At 41.5% G+C, this 22,739-nt stretch overlaps 1 protein-coding gene across 1 annotated transcript in view; it reads left to right on the top strand.

Annotated features, from left to right (window-relative positions):
* The window catches only part of LOC120440386, a 93,079-nt gene extending 73,037 nt beyond the window's left edge, over positions 1-20,042 (top strand). The window contains exons 6-10 of the mRNA XM_039612757.1: positions 2,804-2,875; positions 9,573-9,674; positions 16,160-16,270; positions 17,076-17,174; positions 19,984-20,042. Of these exons, the coding sequence (XP_039468691.1) occupies positions 2,804-2,875; positions 9,573-9,637 (137 nt within the window). The 3' untranslated portion in view covers positions 9,638-9,674; positions 16,160-16,270; positions 17,076-17,174; positions 19,984-20,042. The remainder of the gene's footprint in view (positions 1-2,803; positions 2,876-9,572; positions 9,675-16,159; positions 16,271-17,075; positions 17,175-19,983) is intronic.
* The last annotated feature ends 2,697 nt before the right edge of the window (positions 20,043-22,739 follow it).

Genomic DNA, 22,739 nt, shown 5'->3' with positions numbered 1-22,739 from the left:
GCGGTAGAGCTGTCCGTCCACGTATAGCCGGTCCACGGCGATGACAGCCCGGGAGCCTTTCTGAATAAAACTACAGGGAGTGCAGAATTATTAGGCAAATGAGTATTTTGTCCACATCATCCTCTTCATGCATGTTGTCTTACTCCAAGCTGTATAGGCTCGAAAGCCTACTACCAATTAAGCATATTAGGTGATGTGCATCTCTGTAATGAGAAGGGGTGTGGTCTAATGACATCAACACCCTATATCAGGTGTGCATAATTATTAGGCAACTTCCTTTCCTTTGGCAAAATGGGTCAAAAGAAGGACTTGACAGGCTCAGAAAAGTCAAAAATAGTGAGATATCTTGCAGAGGGATGCAGCAGTCTTAAAATTGCAAAGCTTCTGAAGCGTGATCATCGAACAATCAAGCATTTCATTCAAAATAGTCAACAGGGTCACAAGAAGCGTGTGGAAAAACCAAGGCGCAAAATAACTGCCCATGAACTGAGAAAAGTCAAGCGTGCAGCTGCCAAGAGACCACTTGCCACCAGTTTGGCCATATTTCAGAGCTGCAACATCACTGAGTGCCCAAAAGCACAAGGTGTGCAATACTCAGAGACATGGCCAAGGTAAGAAAGGCTGAAAGACGACCACCACTGAACAAGACACACAAGCTGAAACGTCAAGACTGGGCCAAGAAATATCTCAAGACTGATTTTTCTAAGGTTTTATGGACTGATGAAATGAGAGTGAGTCTTGATGGGCCAGATGGATGGGCCCGTGGCTGGATTGGTAAAGGGCAGAGAGCTCCAGTCCGACTCAGACGCCAGCAAGGTGGAGGTGGAGTACTGGTTTGGACTGGTATCATCAAAGATGAGCTTGTGGGGCCTTTTCGGGTTGAGGATGGAGTCAAGCTCAACTCCCAGTCCTACTGCCAGTTTCTGGAAGACACCTTCTTCAAGCAGTGGTACAGGAAGAAGTCTGCATCCTTCAAGAAAACATGATTTTCATGCAGGACAATGCTCCATCACACGCGTCCAAGTACTCCACAGCGTGGCTGGCAAGAAAGCTGATAAAAGAAGAAAAACTAATGACATGGCCTCCTTGTTCACCTGATCTGAACCCCATTGAGAACCTGTGGTCCATCATCAAATGTGAGATTTACAAGGAGGGAAAACAGTACACCTCTCTGAACAGTGTCTGGGAGGCTGTGGTTGCTGCTGCACGCAATGTTGATGGTGAACAGATCAAAACACTGACAGGATCCATGGATGGCAGGCTTTTGAGTGTCCTTGCAAAGAAAGGTGGCTATATTGGTCGCTGATTTGTTTTTGTTTTGTTTTGAATGTCAGAAATGTATATTTGTGAATGTGGAGATGTTATGTTGGTTTCACTTGTAAAATAAATAATTGAAATGGGTATATATTTGTTTTTTGTTAAGTTGCCTAATAATTATGCACAGTAATAGTCACCTGCACACACAGATATCCCCCTAAAATAGCTAAAACTAAAAACAAACTAAAAACTACTTCCAAAAACATTCAGCTTTGATATTGATGAGTTTTTTGGGTTCATTGAGAACATGGTTGTTGTTCAATAATAAAATTATTCCTCAAAAATACAACTTGCCTAATAATTCTGCACTCCCTGTACGTCGGACTGGGAACAGGACCCTGCGTCGTTCCAGGATCTCTCTGGGGAACTGGTCGTTCACCCTGAAGTCCGTTCCTTTCAGCTCTCTGCCGTGACTCTTCACCTGCTCCTTCTGCTTAAAGCTTCTTCAGTTCTAACAGCAAATGGTGGACAGTCCCAGATTTTAAACCCTATGGGAGTGTCCCCAAGAGGTTCATCCTCTACCTAATCACATGAGCCAAGGTGTGAAAACGGGTGTGGGTCCCAGTCAGCCAAAGTTTCGGGTGAACCTATTGTGAAGTCTAGCCCCACCCGATCATGTGATTTACTGAGGTCAAATGTCCCAGGATGTGAGTGGGTGTTAAGGCGTCTGGGAAGGGATCTCAAAACTGGATTATAGATGGCAGACAGTTGGTGTCGTAAGCCACCGCCTCTGTTCAAAGATGGTCGTTCACAGTGGGCATGACAGCTCATCTCATGTAAAAGTAAGGACAAATGATTAAAAAATACTCTCTCTGGGGAATAATTGCACTAACAATACACAAGCAAAGCATTATTTGAAGAAAAATTAACAAGTACTGTGTGATACACTGGTTGTTGTGAGTAACACATCAGAATTCTTTATTTCATTCTCATTAGAGCCTCTCCTGGGATAAAAGAGAAAATATATACATACAAGGCAGAGGGTCATTTAACACACATCATCATCATCATCTTTAAAAAAAAGAAAAGAAATAAATACATCAATCAATAAATCACCCATGTCCAAATGCAGATATAATTTATTTACAAGATTTTCAGAAGCTCAAAAGTAACTAGACATTTGGCTAACAGGCTTTTTCATGGCCAGGTGAGATCTGTTCTCTAGTTATTCTGTAGTGTTCAGTTCAAGATTGATGTGTTTTATTTGACACTGGATACATATGTATGTCAAATGAAACTAGTCGAAAGCATGCAACCTCAAAGTTCAGTCCTATTTTCTTTTAGCGTAAAATAATCAGCCATGACTGCTTGAAAAGAAAATGCCACATACCTTTAGTTGAATCTGGAACTGACTTTTAGCCTTGTTTGTATAACACAAAAGCAGACTCTTAAAATAAAACTGAAGTTTTGACCCCTGTAACAAAAACTTAACCACCAACTTCGTTCAGAGAACTGTGTGCTTACTCTAGCTTCTTTTGTTTTTCAGAGCCTGAGCTGCAATCAGCACAGCAGGAGATGGAGCAGCTCCGGCAGGAGGTAGAAAAGCTGAAGAAATATGGTGAGAATTGTTTTGCATGTTTTCGGCACAAAATTGCCACTACGAGTTCCCAACACATAGTCAGACACAGTTTGTGATTCACTTTGGTTGTTAGAATAGCTTTATAGCGACTCTTTGCTGAAATGTCATCCAGCATTCATCCGTGCTCCAGCTTACTCCACACATTTCCCCTGAAACTACTGCGCCGCACCTCCCCTGCAGCTGAGCCAACAACACACCTCGCCACTACCAAAAAATTATATTCTAAAAAACAGTTTTCAAAGAACTAATTGTGAAACGAAGACAAAAGCAGGTTTACACGCCCCATACAGTTCAGATTCATGAACTGGAAAATAACCCCTTCTTTAAGTAGTTTTCCCTCCACCGCAGATCAGCAAGGAAACAGCTTTTATTAACCCCTCACCTGTAAAAGCCTGATGGGGTATTGTTGTCATCCTGCCAGGTGGGCAGGTGGCATTGAAACCCGAGCTAGGATATTCAGATTCATGCCTCGGGTGTATCCCCTAAAAATCTCAGATAAGTTCAAGTTCAGATTTTCTAGTGAACACGATAACTCGAGAAGGAATTGACTTAGGATTTTACAACATAGATGCATCTACTAGGATGCTGAGGGGTAGCGCTGGTGGCCATCAGTGTTTTGTATAATAGACTTGGACCAATAAACTTAGACTCGCCTCTGTCAGTGCGCCCCAGGGTGGCTGTGGCTACAACGTAGCTTGCCATCACCAGTGTGTGAATGTGTGTGTGAATGGGTGAATGACTGGATATGTAAAGCGCTTTGGGGTCCTTAGGGACTAGAAAAGCGCTACATAAATACAGGCCATTTACCATTTACCATTTAGACTGCTGGAGCATTATTTCAGCTTCAGAAATATGGAGTACAGCAGGTAGTACAGTCTTTATTGTGGAATTGCAAAAGACCAAAGAGCTAAATGATCGCCTAGACCTCGAGATCAGAGCCTTGAGGAATAGGGTTCGCTCCTGAGAAAACCTCTTTGCAGCAGACGGTAACAGACCAGCTAGAATAAAGTAATTTACAAAAACATACAATGAAGAATTTTTATCGTCCATAAGCTGAGGATAAGATCTTTTCATAGAAGAGCATTAGATTACATTTACAGTACTCAACACAAATCAAGCACATAACTTGCTGTACTTGGTTTCTTTGCTTTGGTTTGTTCATTAGGAATTATGTGGAATGTTCTTTCTCTCATTCGACACTAATTTCATTTACATGTTATCACATATATTAAAAGCTGTGGTAAATAACACAGTACTATGCAAAATTCACCCATCATTTGTTTATATTTTGTTTAGAGATGGACCGATCCGATATTACGTATCGGTATCAGTCCGATACTGACCTAAATTACTGGATGGGATATAGGAGAGAAATAAAAAATGTAATCTGATCCATTAAAAATCACGAAAGCACCTCACAAAACTTGCAACATGGCGTAACTCAGCTCATAACCGTAGCACGTCGGAGCAGTATGCATCATGTGAGAGAGCGGCTGTAGCGTGCGAGACCTGTCGGCTGTCTGGTTGAGTATTTGGAGCCTCGCTACCAAACCAGCATTTCATCTCCGAGAAAGTTATCCCACAGAGAAGTAAAGCAAGTGTGTAAGTTCATCTCTGAATGTTTGTAAAACATTCCCACGTTAAGCATAACAACCGATATATGGAGCGACTGCCTCTTCTCTCTACGGGCAGCACGGTGGCACGGTGGTTAGCACTGTTGCCGCACAGCAAGAAGGTCCTGAGTTCAATTCCACCATCAGGCCGGGGTCTTTCTGTGTGGAGTTTGCATGTTCTCCCGCCTTTGCGTGGGTTCTCTCCGGTACTCCGGCTTCCTCCCACCGTCCAAAGACATGCAGCTTGTGGGGATAGGTTAATTGGATAATCCAAATTGCCACTAGGTGTAAATGTGCGAGTGAATGTGAGTGCGAATGGTTGTCTGTCCCTGTGTGTTAGCCCTGCGACAGACTGGCGACCTGTCCAGGGCGTACCCCGCCTCTCGCCCTATGACAGCTGGGATAGGCTCCAGCGCCCCCCGCGACCCTGAAAAGGATAAGCGGAAGCGAATGGATGGACGAATGGATGCCTCTTCTCTCTCCCTCCCTCTCCTGTTGCTACTTCAATCATGAAACTGATCAATGATCAGCTGATCGGCTTTTCTGTCACGAGTCCGTCTCTCTTCTTTGTTTTTGGTCCACTTTGCACCAGAAAGAGGAAACCAGCGGCTAAACAACAGCAGCTCGTTTAAGCTTGATAAGCTGTTGTTAGAATTTATTTATTATTACTTTCTACACCAGGATTCTTTTCTACGGCTGGAAACTGTGCAGGGGCGGGTCTAGCAAGGTTTAACCAGGGGGGCCGATAGGGCATGAACAGGGAAAAGGGGGGTACAAAGAAATACTTTTCTTTCTTATTCTCATTTAAAATGTCTAGCTTTTAATAAATAATTATCTGAAACTTACACCCAAAGTTTTAATCTGATGTAAAATGTATAGAAGTCCATTACTGTATATAGTAACTATTAAGTCTAATATACCCTAGTAAGCTATAGTACTTTTTCCTTTGGTAAGATACCATCTGTGCAGTCTGCAATTCTGTTGAAGAAAGTTGAACGTTGAATCTGTTTAATTATTCTTGAAAAATAATTTATTTCTGTGCATTGTTTTTACACATGTATTAAATTAAAGTTGATTACGTCGATTAAGTATCATGAGGCGGAGGGTGGGGGGTGGGGGGTGGTTCCCTATTTTTTTTTGCTGGGAGTTTGCAACCCTATTAGTTAGGTTGTTTAATATTTCTGCTAAGTACTCTTTAAAATACCAGAATAGGGAGGATGGAGCAGGTTTAAGTTTATTAGATTGATCAGTATTGCTGAACTATGAAATATTTTGGGTGCAGTGTATTTTTTGCATACTGGTATTATAGAATAGCTTTAGTGGGGGGTTTTTTTAAACTTGAGTATGAACTTATACAAAATGCAGCAAGATATTAAAAAAACAGTTTTATTGATTAAAAATCTACACTATATCGGATTCATATCAGTATCGGCAGATATCCAAATTTATGATATCGGTATCGGACATAAAAAAGTGGTATCGTGCCATCTCTAATTTTGTTAGGAAAATGGGAAACAGGTGCAGTGATTTATTGAAATGTGTAAACATACATGTATATATGGTGTAAAAGACAAAAATAATTGTAACGAGCTTGAAATTCAAGGTGAAATTCATCTTTATTCTTCAACGTAGCCTAAACCCTCTTCTTCAAGGCGTCTTATAATTTCTTTAAGTCGTCTTCAGGAATAGTTTTCCAGGCTTCTTGAAGAACATTTAAAGCTCTTCTTTGGATGTTGGCTACCTTTTGTTCTGTTTTATGTTGAGATGATCCCACACTGCTTCAATAATGCTGAGGTCTCGGCTCTGGGGAGGTCAATCCAAGACTGATGACTGTCTTTCATTGTGTGTTTTTGTTTTTGTTTTTTCTTTTTTTTTGTCTGTCCCATTTGGTTCTTTAGCCGTCAGAATTGTTGTCTGAAGACCAACAAGGATACCAAATGGATTTATTTTGCCAAATGGATCATCATGGCATTGCCGTATTGGTCCATTTGATCAAACTTTGTTGTTATTATTTACTTTATTTTCAGTTGTTACAGATCGGACAGACATGACTGGGGATAGGACAGGGAGAAAGAAAGAGAGGAAGGAAAAGAAAACAGAAGGAAAAGGGACAGTGAGAAAGGGCACTTACAAAGACAAAGAGAAAAAAAAAATCTCCTGGATCACCTGTTGAGAGAAAAAGAAGAGAAAACGAGCAAAAAAAACCCAAAAAAACAAAGCAACATACTAAACACAACACCATCACGTTAATCTAGCTAAGTGTGAACAGCAGTAAATACTAAATATTGAATATTGTTGTGCAGCACGCAGGACAGACAGCGCACAATGTGCTTTGAAGTAGCAGCTAAGAAAGGTGTAGTTTATGTCTACGAACAGTGAACACCCGTGTGCACACCTGTGTGGATCAGCGCTTGTATACAAAAAGGTTTCCCCATGTAACGGTCTGCTAGAGGGTGTGGAGGGCCATAGCCCCGTCCCCAGGGCATGAAGCAGGCATGGAGGACATCCAGGCTCCAGACATCCAGAGGCCCCAGAGTGCGAGAGCCCAAGGAGTACCACCGGAGGGGCATCCGTGCCACCCTCCTGGGAAGGGCTGAGGAGATCCCCAGACGAGGGGTCACCCAGTAGCCACGGAGCAGAAGCCAGAGGGGCTGCACCGGCGTGCCCGCCGCTCTGCCGGCAGCCAGCTGTGCCAGAGTGAACCGAGTTGCAGGCCCGAGGCCGGAGGCCCGAGGGCCCCTTTGCCCGGAAGAGGCCTGACCGAGCGACAGGCACCAGGCCCCGCCAAGTAGCCACCGGGAGTGAGCTGGTGCATACCTGAGCGCCCAGCCCGGACACCAAGAACCACCAATGCACCAACCCCTGAGGCCATCAGTTACTGGCAGGGAGTGTGGTGAGGGAGATAGGCCTCCACACTTTGGAGGGCCTGGGAGTTCCCAGGAGGTGGAGTCTAAGACCCGACCTGACATATAGACACAGACAAACAGGCACACACAGACACAAACATGCTTTCCCACCCTCATGCACACATATACAAACACTCAGCACTCACCCAACGTAGGGATAGACATACATGGACATGTACACACAATCATACTCCCCAAACATACTCTATACCCGGGTCCAGGTACCCTCGCCCCAGAGGGGGAAACGGCACCAGACCCAAGAGATGTGACCCTTTCCCCGGGTGGAGGCAAGCAGACCGCCCCAGGCTCCGCAGCAGAAGGGAGGCCAATCGGACAGCCAACACCTCCTCCCAGTCCCCCGCCCCGATGGCTAGTAGAGAACGGGGGTGTGTGAAGACCCCATACCTCATTGTGTGTTTTTCTATCCTAGTGTGCATTTATTGCATTGGATATGTGTTTGTTGTCAGGCTGAGAAATGAAGGTGTTGCCAATCAGATCCTTTCCAGATGAGACTATATGGTGGATCAAAATTGGACTCCTAGCTTTCTGCGTTAATGATTCCATCAAATTTGATAAGATCTCCAACACTATTGGCTCTAATACAGCTCTAAACCACCAAACACCACCATTTTTTTAACAAAATTTTTATTTATATTTAATCAGCAGTGATACATCCTATACTTCCTCTTTACAACTGTACCCCTATGTACAAGCATATACTCGCATCAAACTACACAGAGCAGCTATGAATGTCCAGGAGCAGCATGTCACAGAAGCACACATACATACATACATATAAAGGAAAAGTATACATGAGCAGGACCTTCTTGCTGTGAGGCAACAGTGTTAACCACTGTGCCACCGTGCTGCCTACTGTCCTGAGTTCAATTCCGCCATCAGGCCAGGGTCTTTCTGTGTGGAGTTTGCATGTTCTCCCTGTGTTTGCGTGGGTTCTCCCCGGGTACTCCGGCTTCCTCCCACAGTCCAAAGACATGCAGTTAGTGGGGACAGGTTAATTGGAAACACTAAATTGCCCATAGGTGTGAATGCGAGTGCGATTGGTTGTCTCCTGTCTATGTGTTAGCCCTGCGACAGACTGGTGACCTGTCGAAGGTGTACCATAACTCTCGCACTAACACAGCTGGGATAGGCTCCAGTGCCCCGCGCAACCCTGAAAAGGATAAGCGGATGGATGGATGGATGGATGGTATACATGAGCACTCTTTGGCCTTATATGAAGCAGTCTTTTACCACCACCATGTTTTACAGATGGCTGTAGACACTCGCTGTTGTACCTCTCTCCTGACCTTCTCCATACATACCATACAAGATTTGACCAACAATTTGACCAACAATCACCTTGTTAATGCAAAAATACTATTTTATGCCTTCAAACTGTGTTTTCTTTCGCCAATTAAAGACATGGCAATAAATGGGAATAAATTATGTGTTTTTCCAGCAGGCAGCTAGCAACAGTTGTCTGTTATGTATATGCACAAAAACATCCTGTTAGTTAGGTGCATTTTTTGTGCTTGACTTATTCATAGGTCAGCGTTAAGCAGCTTAACAAACAAAAAACATTCCTCTGAGAAACGATCAGGTTGAAGGACTGGACTGAAAATGAGTGAAAAAGCAGCCAGTGTCCAAAGAAAAACTTTAAAAGACCTTCAGAAAACCTGGAGAACTATTGCTCAGGACCACTTTTTAATAAATACAAGGAGCTCTCGCTCCTCTGAATCAAAATATAAAGAAATGAGGGTTGGGGCAAGACTTTTGTGCAATACTGTATCTTTGTGAAACTGTGTTAGATTTATTTGCTGTTACTTTCTGTACAGTAAAATTTAGTTAAATTAAAACAAAATAGCAAAGTTCTCAGTTCGCATTTCGCTGTTAATTCATGGCTGAATCTGAAGTATATGAGAGGTACATGCACCAACATGTTAACTGCATGTGCAGAACAGACATTATGCAAATATATGTAGCATAAAGGCCCCTGTGAGGAGTGGTTTGTTTGTTTGTGTGTGTCTTTGCGTGTGTGTGTGTGGGTGGCTCTTTTATTTTGTAGATGGGGTAATTAATGATTTAAGCATCAAATAACACAAACATGAATGAATAGTGAAAATAACAACTTGTGTACTGTATGTGTGTTTGTCTTAGGTCGTGTCGCTGCAAGAAGAAGCAGAGCAGCTGAAGGCAGCCTTACAGGAGGAGCTCCTAACTAAACAGACTCCAGCCAAACAAGTAACAGAGATGACTGAAGTAAGTCTGTTTAAACATGATTTATTCACTCAAGGTTTTGCTCTTTTTTTGTTGTTGCTATATATAGATATTTTGGTAACAGGAGCATTTTGGAGGAAGTTAGCTTTGAAACCTGCTAAACTGGTCTTACGCTATTTTTGGTACTGCTCTTACATAAATGCACAACTAAGAATGCAACAGCAAATTTGGGGTTTACATAGGCAGGAGATTCATATGCACAATGCAGGAGTGAGAGTATGACATGGAAAGTTTTAACTGCTGTTTGAATAATCTAAAATGAACAAAAGCCTACAGGGAAAAGGAGCAAGGGCAAATAGGAGCTCGTGAAAGGAAGGTTAGGCAGCGGTTGGGCAAACATAACACAGCTTGACAGAGAGGAAAACAGAACTATCTTTGCACCAGTGGCGATTCTAGGATCAGAGCTTTGGGGGTGCTGAGCACCCAGCGAGCTCCCCAGCCAGGCAAGATAAACTTTACTCGTCACGATGAGACTTCTTCCCAGTTGTCCCAGTTGCCAAATGTCTCCAGTTGTCCCGAGTTCCCTCTGACTGTCTCCTTGGTGCATTTAAACCTGTTCCTCCTTGTCCTCGTCGTCTGTTGTCTTCGTCTCCGTTATCAGTCATCATAATTTTACCATCTCTGTGCAAGTCTGCAAATTTCTTTATTAAATCATAAGATTCTTAAATTCATAAAGTCTCTCTGCCCAGGTCCTCGTCACAAAACATGACATCACTGTTTTGTACATTTTAACACAATTTAATCCCCACATTTGGGAAGGAAAGCAAAACACTTTTTTTAAAGTCTGTAACAAAAACATCAAGTCTGATAAAGGTTATTTAAATGCTGCAAACGAAGAATGGATTGGAATAAAGAAAAATACATATCCTAACCTAAATTACTGGGGGAAAATGATGCTCATAGTGAGTAAGAAGTAAACTGAGTGCATTTTTTGGACAGAGATTCACTTTTAATGTGTATGTATTAGAGATGGACCGATCCGATATTACGCATTGGTATCGGTCCGATACTGACCTAAATTACTGGATCGGATATCGGAGAGAAATAAAAAATGTAATCCGATCCGAAGTATCACAAAATCACCTCACAAAACGCGCTACTTGGCGTAACCCAGCTCGGCGCATCGGAGCAGTATGTGTCACGTGATAGAGCGGCTGTTGTCTGCGAGACATGTCGGCGGTCTGTTGGAGCATTTGGAGCCTCGCTACATGCTTCCTAACCGCGGCATTTCATCTCGGAGAAAACTATCCGAGAGAAGTAAAGCAAGTGTGTAAGTTCATCCCTGAATGTTTTCATAGTATTTCCACGTTAAGCTTAACAACTGATATATGGAGCCACAGCTGGGCTGCCCATCGGAGTTCCATATTGAGGTGAAAAGGAAGCGATTTGTCCCGTACTTAAGCTAGAATTAAAAAGTAGACACAAAGCTGGAGTTATTCTGTCTTTGCTGCGCAGTTGCATCTACTTCTCTCATTCACTCCCCCTTCCTCTTCTGTTATTACTTTAAACATGAAACTGATCAATGATCAGCTGATCGGCTTTTCTGCAGCAAGTCTTTCTTGTTTGTTTATCGCCCACTTTGCGCTAGAAAGAAGAGACCAGCGGATAAAAAACAGCAGCACGTTTAAGCGTGATAAGCTGTTGTTAGAATGTATTTAATATTACTTTCTAGTATCAGCTGAGGTTTGCTGGAGCCACGGCTGTAAAACTGCTGGTCATGATATCCGTTTGGATATGTGGTGAGAGGGAAACATGAAGATGAAACCAGGAGATGTCCTTACTAAATCATCAGAGCTGAGCAGGTGATGGAGAAACAGGTTTACCTTTAAGGTGGCATGAATGAGTTGAAGGGAAGTTATGAACTGTTTCTGAGAGACAAATAACACCAGGATCCTTTTCTACATAGCTGACAGCTGGTAACTGTGCAGGGGCGGGTCTAGCAAAGTTTTGTCGGGGGCCAGGTAGGGCATTAACAGGGAAAGGGGGGCACAAAGAAATATTTTTCTTTGTTATGTCATTTAAAAACTTTGAATAAATAATTATCCGAATCTTACAACGAAAGTGGTCATCTGATTAAATGTATAGAAATCCATTATTGGATATAGTAACTAATAAGTCTAATATACACCCTAGTAAGCTATAGAAGTTTTTCCTTTGGTAAGGTACCATCTGTGCAGTCTGCAATTCTGTTGAAGAGAGATGTTGAATCTATTTAATTATTGTAGAAAAATAATTGATTTCCTTGCATTTGTTTTACACTTGCATTAAATTAAAGTTGATTACATCGATTAAGGGCGGAGGGTGGTTGAAATGTACAAATGTACAAAATATTAACAAAAATAATGGAGGCAACTTTGCCTATGGTACAATGTATGAAAAGATCTTTACTGCAGGTACTACTATAGCTGTGCAGAGTTTTTCTTTTATTTTAACCTATGTTGCCTCACCTTGAGGTTGGCAAATCACTTTTGGTGGTCAGCTCTCTCAAGCAGTTCAACAGTTTCTGTTTTGCCTGTCAGTATTCCCTGTCTGTTTTCTTACCTGGTTCTTCCTAAACTTGTACTTTCTCCTCACGTTCCCCTCTTTCCTCTTTCCCTCTTTGGACTGACAATCATACACAAATAGATTGTATTCAATTAGATGAAAAAATTACATTAATATGAACAAAAAATACTATTAAGATCCACTAATAAAAAAAGTCCAAAGGCAAATAACCAAACCACATGTACATCTAATAAAAGATATAAATATTGAAACACTGATCCAACATCATCCTTTATTGACGGATCATTTGATCTTACACTTTTACCTGAATGTTGCTCCTGGGTTTAATATCAGCACTTGTACATATGACAAAATAAGCAGCTTCTCTCATTTCAAACAGGACAGTGGTAACTATGGAATGTCAGGACTGCCATAATGAATTAATTAAATACACCATGAAATGATTAATTAAATGTCGCAATAATTCATTAAAATTGGAAATAATTAATTAAATAAATATTTTTGACACATTTAATTAATTATTTGTTTATTTCACATTTTAATTAATTATTTCCAATTTAAATTAATTATTTAATGGTGTATTTAATTAATTCATTATGGCAGTCCTGGCGTTCCATAGTTAACAACAGCAGGCTACGGACAATTTAGATTTTAAATAGGCTATATACATTTCAATGGCAGCAAGAGGACAATGAAATGTTGCTGATTTTACTACAGAGCAGGACGGATTGTAGGGTAGCAAACATAGTCGGAAAACACATTTTCAACACTGCAGGTTACCTGGGTGTAATGTTTTTCAGCTAAAAAGAAACATGGTCTGACTCCTACTCAGACTCCTCCTATATAAAGAGTAACTAAAGGTTAAATGCAGCTAATATTCCTGTTTTAAGGCAGGTACTTACACCTCCGCTCCGTTGTGCCACCATCGCTCTGGCAGAAAGGGCGCTAGAGCCAGAGCAGGGGAGAGGGGAGCTGGAACAAATCATTTTGGGAGGGGGGGGGTATCTTTTGTTGTTAAAATGTTACGTCTCAATTAAGTACTGTATGCTTTTTATATTTTTAGTAGTGTGTCACACAAAGAGCAAATATTGTCAAAAAAGTAAGAAATCTTTGGAGGTGCTTTGATTTATTTTGGGGGTGCTGAAGCACCCCCCAAAATACTTCAGCTGAAGCACCCCCAAAAATGGGCTAAAATCGCCCCTGCTTTGCACAGATGGCTGGTCAGTCAGTAGGAGACAGGTGGGCAACATATATCAGCTGAAATTAATCAATACAGGTGAAGACAATTAGGATAATCACACTGGAGCCCGACACAGAAAATAAGAAAAGAGACACAACAGGAATCACACAGACAGGCAGGAACTTAAACACATGGCTGTAAAACTGTCAACTCATTTCTTCAATAGCCAAAACAGCTATTGAAAATTCACTAATATCACTTTTGCCTTCTCTCTAAGAGAGGATGTGCTAAAATCCTGCACACTGTTTGGGTTATTCTATTTCAGTACGTGTTAAATTATAAAATAAAATTATAAATAGTTATAATTGGTTATAATTGCCTAATTAAGGCATCGCACAGTTCATGCAGGTTTGTCGACTGCACATTTGATGCAAATTTCCTGTTCCACCAAATTCCGAAGGTGCTCTACAGCAACCTGAACTTTTGATGAAAGGAAGAATGGATTTATGCTTTTATGTTCTTTACACAAAATTATAATTCTACCATCCAAATGTCACAACAGAAATTGAGACGCATTAGATCAGGAAACGAAGCCTTGTGAATTGTATCCTCAGTTTCCTGTTCTTAGCTGATAGGAGAATCACACAGTGTGGTCTTCTGCTGCTGTAACCAGTGTTGGGTAAGTTACTTTAAATTAGTAACTTAGTTACATTACTAGTTACTTCTCTAAAAAAGTAACTCAGTTACTTCAAGTTACTCGTTACTTTCAAAGTAACTAGTTACTAGGGAAAGTAACTTTGGTTTTACTCAGAATTCTCTTGTTAATGTGTTGCTTCTGTAACTGGATACCCAGCCAGACTGCCAGTCTTCTAGCTTGCTTACTTGCCACAAGTGCACTGTGCCACCTACCAATAGAAAGGAAAAAATAATGTGCACATTTCCACGAGAGAAATCCCACGCCTGGACCGTCGTTGACCGCCGCCATGATTCTAGCCTGCTTTTTATATCCAACACAAAAACTGCAGTCGTGGTGCTTTTGATTGTACTCAGAACTTGGAAATTCTGCCTTCTGAATAGGAAGGTGTAGGTAACACCAGACTGCAGATGAGCTGCATACAGAGCTGGACTGGGACAAAAAATCATCCCGGCATTTTGACTAGAGACCGCCCACCATTATAGGAAAAATCATAAAGACTTTGAATGAAAACAAACACTGTTGTGACAGTGATGTACACTGTTCTGATGGTATATATGTATCAATCTATCAATTGTTTGTTGTAAGACTCAGATAATTATTTTTTTTTAAAGCGAGACATTTTAAATGAGAATAATAAAGAAAAGTATTTCCTTGTCCCCCGTTTCCCTGTTAATGCCCTACCTGGCCCCCTGGCAACACTTTGCTAGACCCGCCCCTGCACAGTTACCAGCTGTCAGCTACATAGAAAAGGATCCTGGTGTTATTTGTCTCTCAGAAACAGTTCATAACTTCCTTCAACTCATCCATGTCACCTAAAAGGTAAACCTGTTTCTCCATCACCTGTTCAGCTCTGATGATTCAGTAAGGACATCTCCTGGTTTCATCTGCATGTTCCCCTCTCACCAGATAACCAAACCGATATCATGACCAGCAGCTTTACAGCTGTGGCTCCAGCAAACATCAGCTGATACTAGAAATTAATATTAAATAAATTCTAACAACAGCTGATCAAGCTTAAACGTGCTGCTGTTGTTTAACGCGACATCCGCTGGTTTCCTCTTTCTGGCGCAAAGTGGGCGATAAATAAACAAGAGAGAAAAGCCGATCAGCTGATCATTGATCAGTTTCGTGATTGAAGTAGAAACGGGAGAGAATGAGAGAAGAAGAGGCAGCTGTGCAGCTTCAGCTTTGTGTCTTTTTCATTGTAGCTGAAGTCCGGGACAAACTGTGTTCCTTTTCACCTCAGTACAAAACGCGTAATATTTTCTCTGAATACGAGACGATTCTGTTTTTTACGGGACGGTTGGCAACTCTAATAATTAACCGTATGAACAAAATAAAGTTAAACATCAGTAACATAGCACCCACACAGCTGTATAGAAACTCCGTCATGCTAGCTAGCATGCAGTACGAAAAAGTCAGCACAACGAAAATAAACTCCACCTAAACTTGGTTTATATCTGACCCAGATAGACTGCAGCTCATAACTTCTTACCTGAAGTTCAGTTCACCTGACACGCGGACCGGCGGCCGCTTCGGGTCTCTCCTCTTGCCTCCCTTTTCCTTCATCCACCTGCTGGCCTCCACCACTTGCTAATGTTATTGAATCTGTGGAAGCTCCGCGATATCCACCACACGGAGTAACGAGCCTATCTAAATCCCAGTAACGAGTAACGCGTTCCTGGTTTTGGCATAATAACTAGTTACCGTGCTCGTTACCACAATAATAACGTAGTTACTGTAACGCGTTACTTAATAACGCGTTAGTCCCAACACTGGCTGTAACCCAGATTCTTTGAGGTTTGATTCAAAGACGCTGCTTCCAGCTTGAAGCAGTCTAGCGATTTTCCTCTGATCTGATTTTAACGAGAAACTTTCAGACCATTTTCTGAGTTATTGCAATTTCATTGGTTGATTTGATATTTGTATTAACAAGTAACTGTTAACAGTTGTGCCTAAAAATAATGGAAGGTGTGTGCATTTCACAGTATCATTTATTTAAATCTTAAACAAGGATGCTGTTTGTCTTTCTGTTTTTTGTTTTTTCTTACACTTTTAATGACACGTTACATTCGTTGTTCTCAGGTTGTGTCTCTAAAGAAGAAGGCAGAGCGACTGGAGTCAGCCCTACAAGAGCAGCAGCAGCAACTTCTCACTGTGCGAGTTCAGGCCAACCATGCCAATGAATTAGCCAAAGTAAGTCAAACTGTCACAGTAGTGCTTTGTAGCAGGCAGGATGTAGGACCCAAATGCAGGACGCTGAGACGGAGGAATAAACTCAAAGTGCAGCTTTATTGCTGAAAAAACTAACATTGACTACAAAACTAAACTGGAAAGAAGAAACTTCAACTAGAAACCAAACTTGGAATTTGAACAGGAGCACAAGTGAAACACAGAGCAATGAAAACACAGGGCTTAATACACACCGGAGTAATCAGGGAATGAGGCACAGAAGGAGAGCACAGCTGGGAGTAATCAGAGGTAACAAGACAAGGGGAAGCAAAACCAGAACACAGGGCAGGGACTATCATAATAAAAACAGGAAACACACGGCAGGCACAGAGGCATGGACTTGATACTGAGCAGAGAAAGCACAGAGCACAGGGACAGGAACAGGATCAACAACTGCGACATGAGACACGACTGAGCAAGAAAATAGATGTGAAGACAGAACTAAACCTACACTACACATGAGGGGCACAGGAACAAAACCTAAGAACTAGAAATCACAGAACAAAGAACAACTAGAGAGCTAGACATACAAAACAGAAGCCAAAACACTAGCAGTCATAAACCATGATGAAATCAAAAATAAAAGTACAAAACTCAAAATACTGGGTCACCTACACAGGACCGTGACACAAACTTACAAATACCTGAATATTATGTCTGCCCATCATCACAACCGTCAGTACAGCTTGGCTAAAAGATTTCATTATTTACGTTCTTCATATTGATTCAGTTGAAGAAAATGTAAAGTTTGATTTTGTACGTCTTTCAGTCTCAAACAGCAGAGCTGGTACAGAGCAATAAGACCTGCAGACGTTTGCAAGAAAAGCTCACTGCAGAGATGAGAAGCCTTTTGGAAAAAGAGGAAACTGTAAGTAAATATATTAATAAGTTAAAACCTTCATATGCAAACAAGACAGAACATCACAATGAACAGAAGACAACACATAAGCACAAATAGCACACAGAGACACACAAAGGCAAAGACAGAAAACCTGGTATTTAAACTCTATCTATTCCCCCAATTGTCTCTGAATCGTTATCTTACAACAGTTACCTAATAAATGTGTCTAATTTTAATCAGTGCATCAGTTTACACAACTTTGCTTCTTATGATATTCAACACCCTCTTTGTATAACTTTCTGGGCTTTCTTCCCAGACCTTATCATCAATCATTTTAGGGCTCATTTTCACAGGCTTTTGGCTGAGGTCAGTTCATAAAGTCAAAAATAATGACTGTCATGCCAGCCTTACACTAAAAAAAAAGATTGACCTATTTCTACCAACCATATGTCACAAAGCTCTCAAAATAGGCCACAAACCCATCAAGGTTACGCACTATTTCCAGTTATTAAATCTCAAAACAACCTGTGTGCATCAACAGGTGTTCTTACAAATGTAAATAATGATTGACCTAAATATATGGGTCACAAACAATTTGAGTATATGGGTCAAATGCTTAACATTGTAATTTCAGTATATAAACACTCTAGTACAGGTATGTAGTGTATACAAGTAAATATGTCATAAAAAACATCTCCAACACAGTCAGGAATCAAACGATTAGTAGATGACCTGCTACTCTGTGGTACTTGGGAAAAATGTGTATTCCCAACTGGGCGGCTTTTATGTCACTCCTGTGTTCTCTAGGCCTATTCCGGTCGCCTGTAATTCGCATGGAAGTGACACACCTGTCTATAAACACTGAATAGTTGCTCTCCAAGCTGTAGTGAATTTGTGAAAAAACACTTTCTTTGATTCTGATTTTACCTTAACCTCTCGGAGCTGTTCTTGACTAACTGGGGGAACCGGTGGTTGCATCATGTCCAATATGGCAGAGAAATGTTGAATAATGTGAGGAGCAGTGATGGGAATAACGGCGTTACTTTTTTCAGTAACGAGTAATCTAACTAATTACTATTCCTGTCGTTACAACGCCGTTACAGTTACTAACAAGAAAACGCGGTCCGTTACTATTTTTCAACAAACAGACGGTTGAAGCTGTGTTCAGCTTACCGCATCTTATATCAGCTGCACGGAAGTAGCTGTAAGTAATCTGGACGCTACAGCTTTAAGCAGCTGCGCGCTCCCGCGGACGGTAATCACGATCGCACGATAGCACAACACCTGGAGCTCAGGGGGCAAAACAATCGCATGAGTGCTGCTATTTGACTGAGGCAGAATAAAGTAGTCGTGGTAAGTCAATCACATGACCACTTAAAGACAAAGCAACAAGGTGATATATACCAGTTTATAAACTGTGTTGATAGGCTACGTAAAACCAGAGTCGTGATAAACAATATATATGCGGCGTTTTTTCCTCAATAGTTTCGTCACGTTAGCACTAGCAAGCACCCTCTGCTTATGAGCAAAAAAAAAGGGGGGGGAAGTTTTAGGATTGACGGCGAGAGAGAGAGAGGGAGAGAGCAGGAAAAGAGAGAGAGCGAGTTTTGAGATGTGAGAGATTTGTGACGTTTAGTGTGTTTGGGGTGTGTAGTTAATGTGTTGTCTTGTGTAGTTAATGTGTTGTCTTGTGTAGTTAGTGTGTAGTGTTGTGGATAGTTTTGTGTTGTGTGTCAGAACAATGAGGCGACTGCTGTCTCCAGGTAGAAACAGGAGTGATACACCTGCTGCTGTCAGACCTGCAGGTATCAGGCTGTGATGTTCTCCTTTATAGTGGACAGAAATTATTTTTTTGGAGTGGCACAATTAATTTGTGTGGCATCTTATTGAATGCAGAACAGCTGATTGTTCTGTAAATAGTTTGAATGGTTATTTTAAAAAAGGGTAAAAGGTAAATGGCTGCAAATAACTTTGTTGTTTGCAAAACTTGTGCATAGGATTTTAAAATTGACAATTTATATTTGCATTTAAAGTTATGAAATATGATTCATTAAACATGTTTGTGGTTGTTACAGTAAAAAAAAATGTAACTTTTTCTACTCTGATTTTATGGTTTTTGTCTGATTTTAGATCAATTGTGTTAATACAGTATGTCAAAATGAAAACATAACTGTAAATTCAGACACGTGAGGTTGTGCTGAAAAGGATGATACCAAACAAGGCAAAGTAAATAGTTTTTAAAGGTGAAATGTGGAGGGAAAATCAAAAGTAGTAAAAAATGGCCAATTATACCCTGGACGCCAGAGGGTTAAACGTTTTTTTTAAAGTAACACAATAGTTACTTTTCAAGTAATTAATTACTTTTAGAATATTGTAACTCAGTTACTAACTCAGTTACTTTTTTGAAGAAGTAACTAGTAACTATAATTGAATTACTTTTTCAAAGTAACTTGCCCAACACTGGTGAAGAGCCTATGTAAGATCTGTCATGGTGTTTAGGGTTTATGTGGTGTTTGAGCTTTAGGTCTGTATTTCAATTTTGGGTTTCTTTTCAGGTTTTTTAATCTAATGAGGGAATTCTTTATTCTTGTATTTGGTAGTTTGAGTTTTAGATTCCTGATTCGATTCTTTTGTATTATTCTAACAGAGAGTTTCATGTCTTTTCATATAGTTGAGTCTCTTGCTTCATGGTACTTTTAACAGTACGTTTCAAGATAGTTTGCCGTCTAGTGTTGGATTTTCTTTTGCTCCAGATCCTATTTGTGATTTTGTTACAAATCATTACTTTGGGATTTTTTTTTAACCTTCATATTTTTTGGTACTTTATGCATATCAGCTATTATATATCGGCCACCTACAGGGAGGAGGTGGAGGAGGTGGATCGTCTGGCTGAGTGGTGCGACACAAACAACCTGCTGCTTAACACCGAGAAGACTAAGGAGCTCATCGTGGACTACAGGAGGAATGCTGACCCACATCCACCCATCCACATTAAGGGGACGGCTGTGGAGCGTGTGAGCAGCTTCAAGTTCCTGGGAGTCCACATCTCCGAGGATCTCATCTGGACGACCAACTGCTCCAAGCTGGTCAAGAAGGCTCACCAGCGCCTCTTCTTCTTGAGGACTCTGAGGAAGAACCACCTGTCCTCAGACATCCTGGTGAACTTCTATCGCTGCACCATCGAGGCGTCCCTGACCAACTGTATAACAGTCTGGTACGGGAACTGCTCTGCCTCGGACCGGAAGGCGTTGCAGAGGGTCGTGAAAACTGCCCAACGCATCGCCGGAGCACCACTTCCTGCCATAAAGGACATCTACAGGAAGCGGTGTCTGAAAAGGGCTGGGAAAATCATCAAAGACCCCAGTCACCCATCACATGGACTCTTCACCCTCCTGCCCTCTGGGAGGCGCTACAGGAGCCTCCGGACTAAGACCACCAGGTACCGGAACAGCTTCTTCCCCACAGCTGTTAGACTCCTGAACTCTGCCTCCTGACATCTGACCCACATTAAACTCATGGACTGAACATACACACACCCACAACCACCTACACACACAATGGACAACTGTACCCTCAAACACACAATAATAACATGGACTGAACCACCACTAGCACTTTATATAGCCTCTGTAGAAATTATCCACATATCTCACTTATCTTAACTGCGCTGCTGTATAGTTCTGTGTAAATAATCATTCTGTACATACGATAATTTTTAATCCTACAACTGTTCATAACTTGCATAGTTCACATTTCTGTATAACTGTATATCTCATATTTCTGTATAGTTTTTTTATTTCATATTCTGTATAGTTTTTCATATTTATATCCTGTTCATAGCCTGTACATAGCTTGTACTCACTACAGCCTGTACATACTTATAGTTATAGAATATTCATAACATACTTCATACCGTGTACATTATAACATACCATAATAGACCCATTTCTGTAATATACTTACATATCTATATTATTGCTAATATATATTGTAATATATCTATATCATGGCTAAAGCACTTCTGGATGGATGCAAACTGCATTTCGTTGCCCTGTACCTGTGCATGTGCAATGACAATAAAGTTGAATTCTATTCTATCCTATTCTATTAAAAGCCGCCTTTTGTTTACACTATTTGTACTGCCTACGCTCCACAGTTTGTTACCTCAACACACCTAAGCGCTACAACCCACACAGCACACCTTGACAGGCAAACCTTTGCTGTTTATAGTACAGAGTTTCAGCAGAGAAATGCTGAATTCGTTCGTCGCTGTCAAGTTTAATATATATTAAATTACAATTAGAAGGATGATTTGAACGACATGTGAAAAGTGCATCCACGAACTGCTTATCACAGTTTTAAATAGATCTAAAATTGAATGTGTTTCTTCCTTTGCTCTCAGTCTGACAGTTGTTGAGTAATCTTGCTGAGTCATCCTGCTAAACAGGTGGGACTGAAAACACACATCTGCCAAGGTGGATTAAGCAACCGCAGGAGGCCTGTATTGTAAACACATTTAAAAACTACCTGTCAGAGCTCTAAAATGCATTACGTGGATCTGAGCAGTGTGCCAGACATTTGTTGACTACAGTGTCCTGCACTGTGTCTGAGATTGAGTCTCTGCAGAAGGAGGTGGAGCGGCTGCCGTCAGGCCTGAGGGAGCAACTCATCACTATGCAGCTTCAAGCTGACCATGCAAAGTAGTTAGCTAGAGTGAGTCTCACTGTACAGATCTATGACCATTATGTTAGATGATCCTATCAGAGTGGGTCAGAGCCTACCCAATGGCTCTGACTTCACATGTCATGAAGACGCTGGAGAGATTCATCCTGAGACACTTGCGTCTGCTGGTGGAGCCTTGGCTGGACCCCCTGCAGTTTGCTTATCAGCCCCGTATTGGTGTGGAGGATGCCATCATCTACCTGCTGGACCAGGCTTATTCTCACCTGGACATTGTTGGGAGCACTGTGAGGGTCATGTTCTTTGACTTCTCTAGTGCTTTTAACATGATCAGACCATCACTGCTGGGGAATAAGCTCACGGAAATGCAGGTGGACGCCCCACTGGTAGCTTGGATCATGGACTATTTAACAAGTCGACCACAGCATGTTCGGCTGAAGGGCTGCCGCTGGGATAACATCCTGAGCAGCACCGGGGCGCCGCAGAGGACTTTCTTATCACCCTTCCTCCTCACCCTCTACACGTCTGACTTCAGGTACAAGTCTCAGTCATGTTATCTGCAGAAATTCTCTGATGACTCTGCTATTGTGGGCTTTATCAGGGATGGACAGGAGGAGTAGAGGAGTGTGGTGGACAGCTTTGTTGAGTGGTGTGAGCTAAACCATCTACAACTTAACATCACAAAGACAAAAGAACTGATAATGGACTTTAGGAAGCATGCTCCTCCTCCTACCCCTGTCACCATCAGAGGGGCTGATGTAGAGATCGTGGAGGACTACTGGTACCTGGGGGTACACTTGGACTGTAAACTGGACTGGACCAAGAACACCAATGCTGTCTTTAAACAAGGGCAGAGTTGGCTTTTCCTATTGAGGCGTCTCAGGTCCTTTAATGTTTGTAGGAAAATGCTGA

The sequence above is a fragment of the Oreochromis aureus genome, linkage group 5, assembly GCF_013358895.1.
Source record: "Oreochromis aureus strain Israel breed Guangdong linkage group 5, ZZ_aureus, whole genome shotgun sequence".
Classification (NCBI taxonomy): Eukaryota; Metazoa; Chordata; class Actinopteri; order Cichliformes; family Cichlidae; genus Oreochromis; species Oreochromis aureus.
This window is presented reverse-complemented; position numbering and strand designations above follow the sequence as displayed.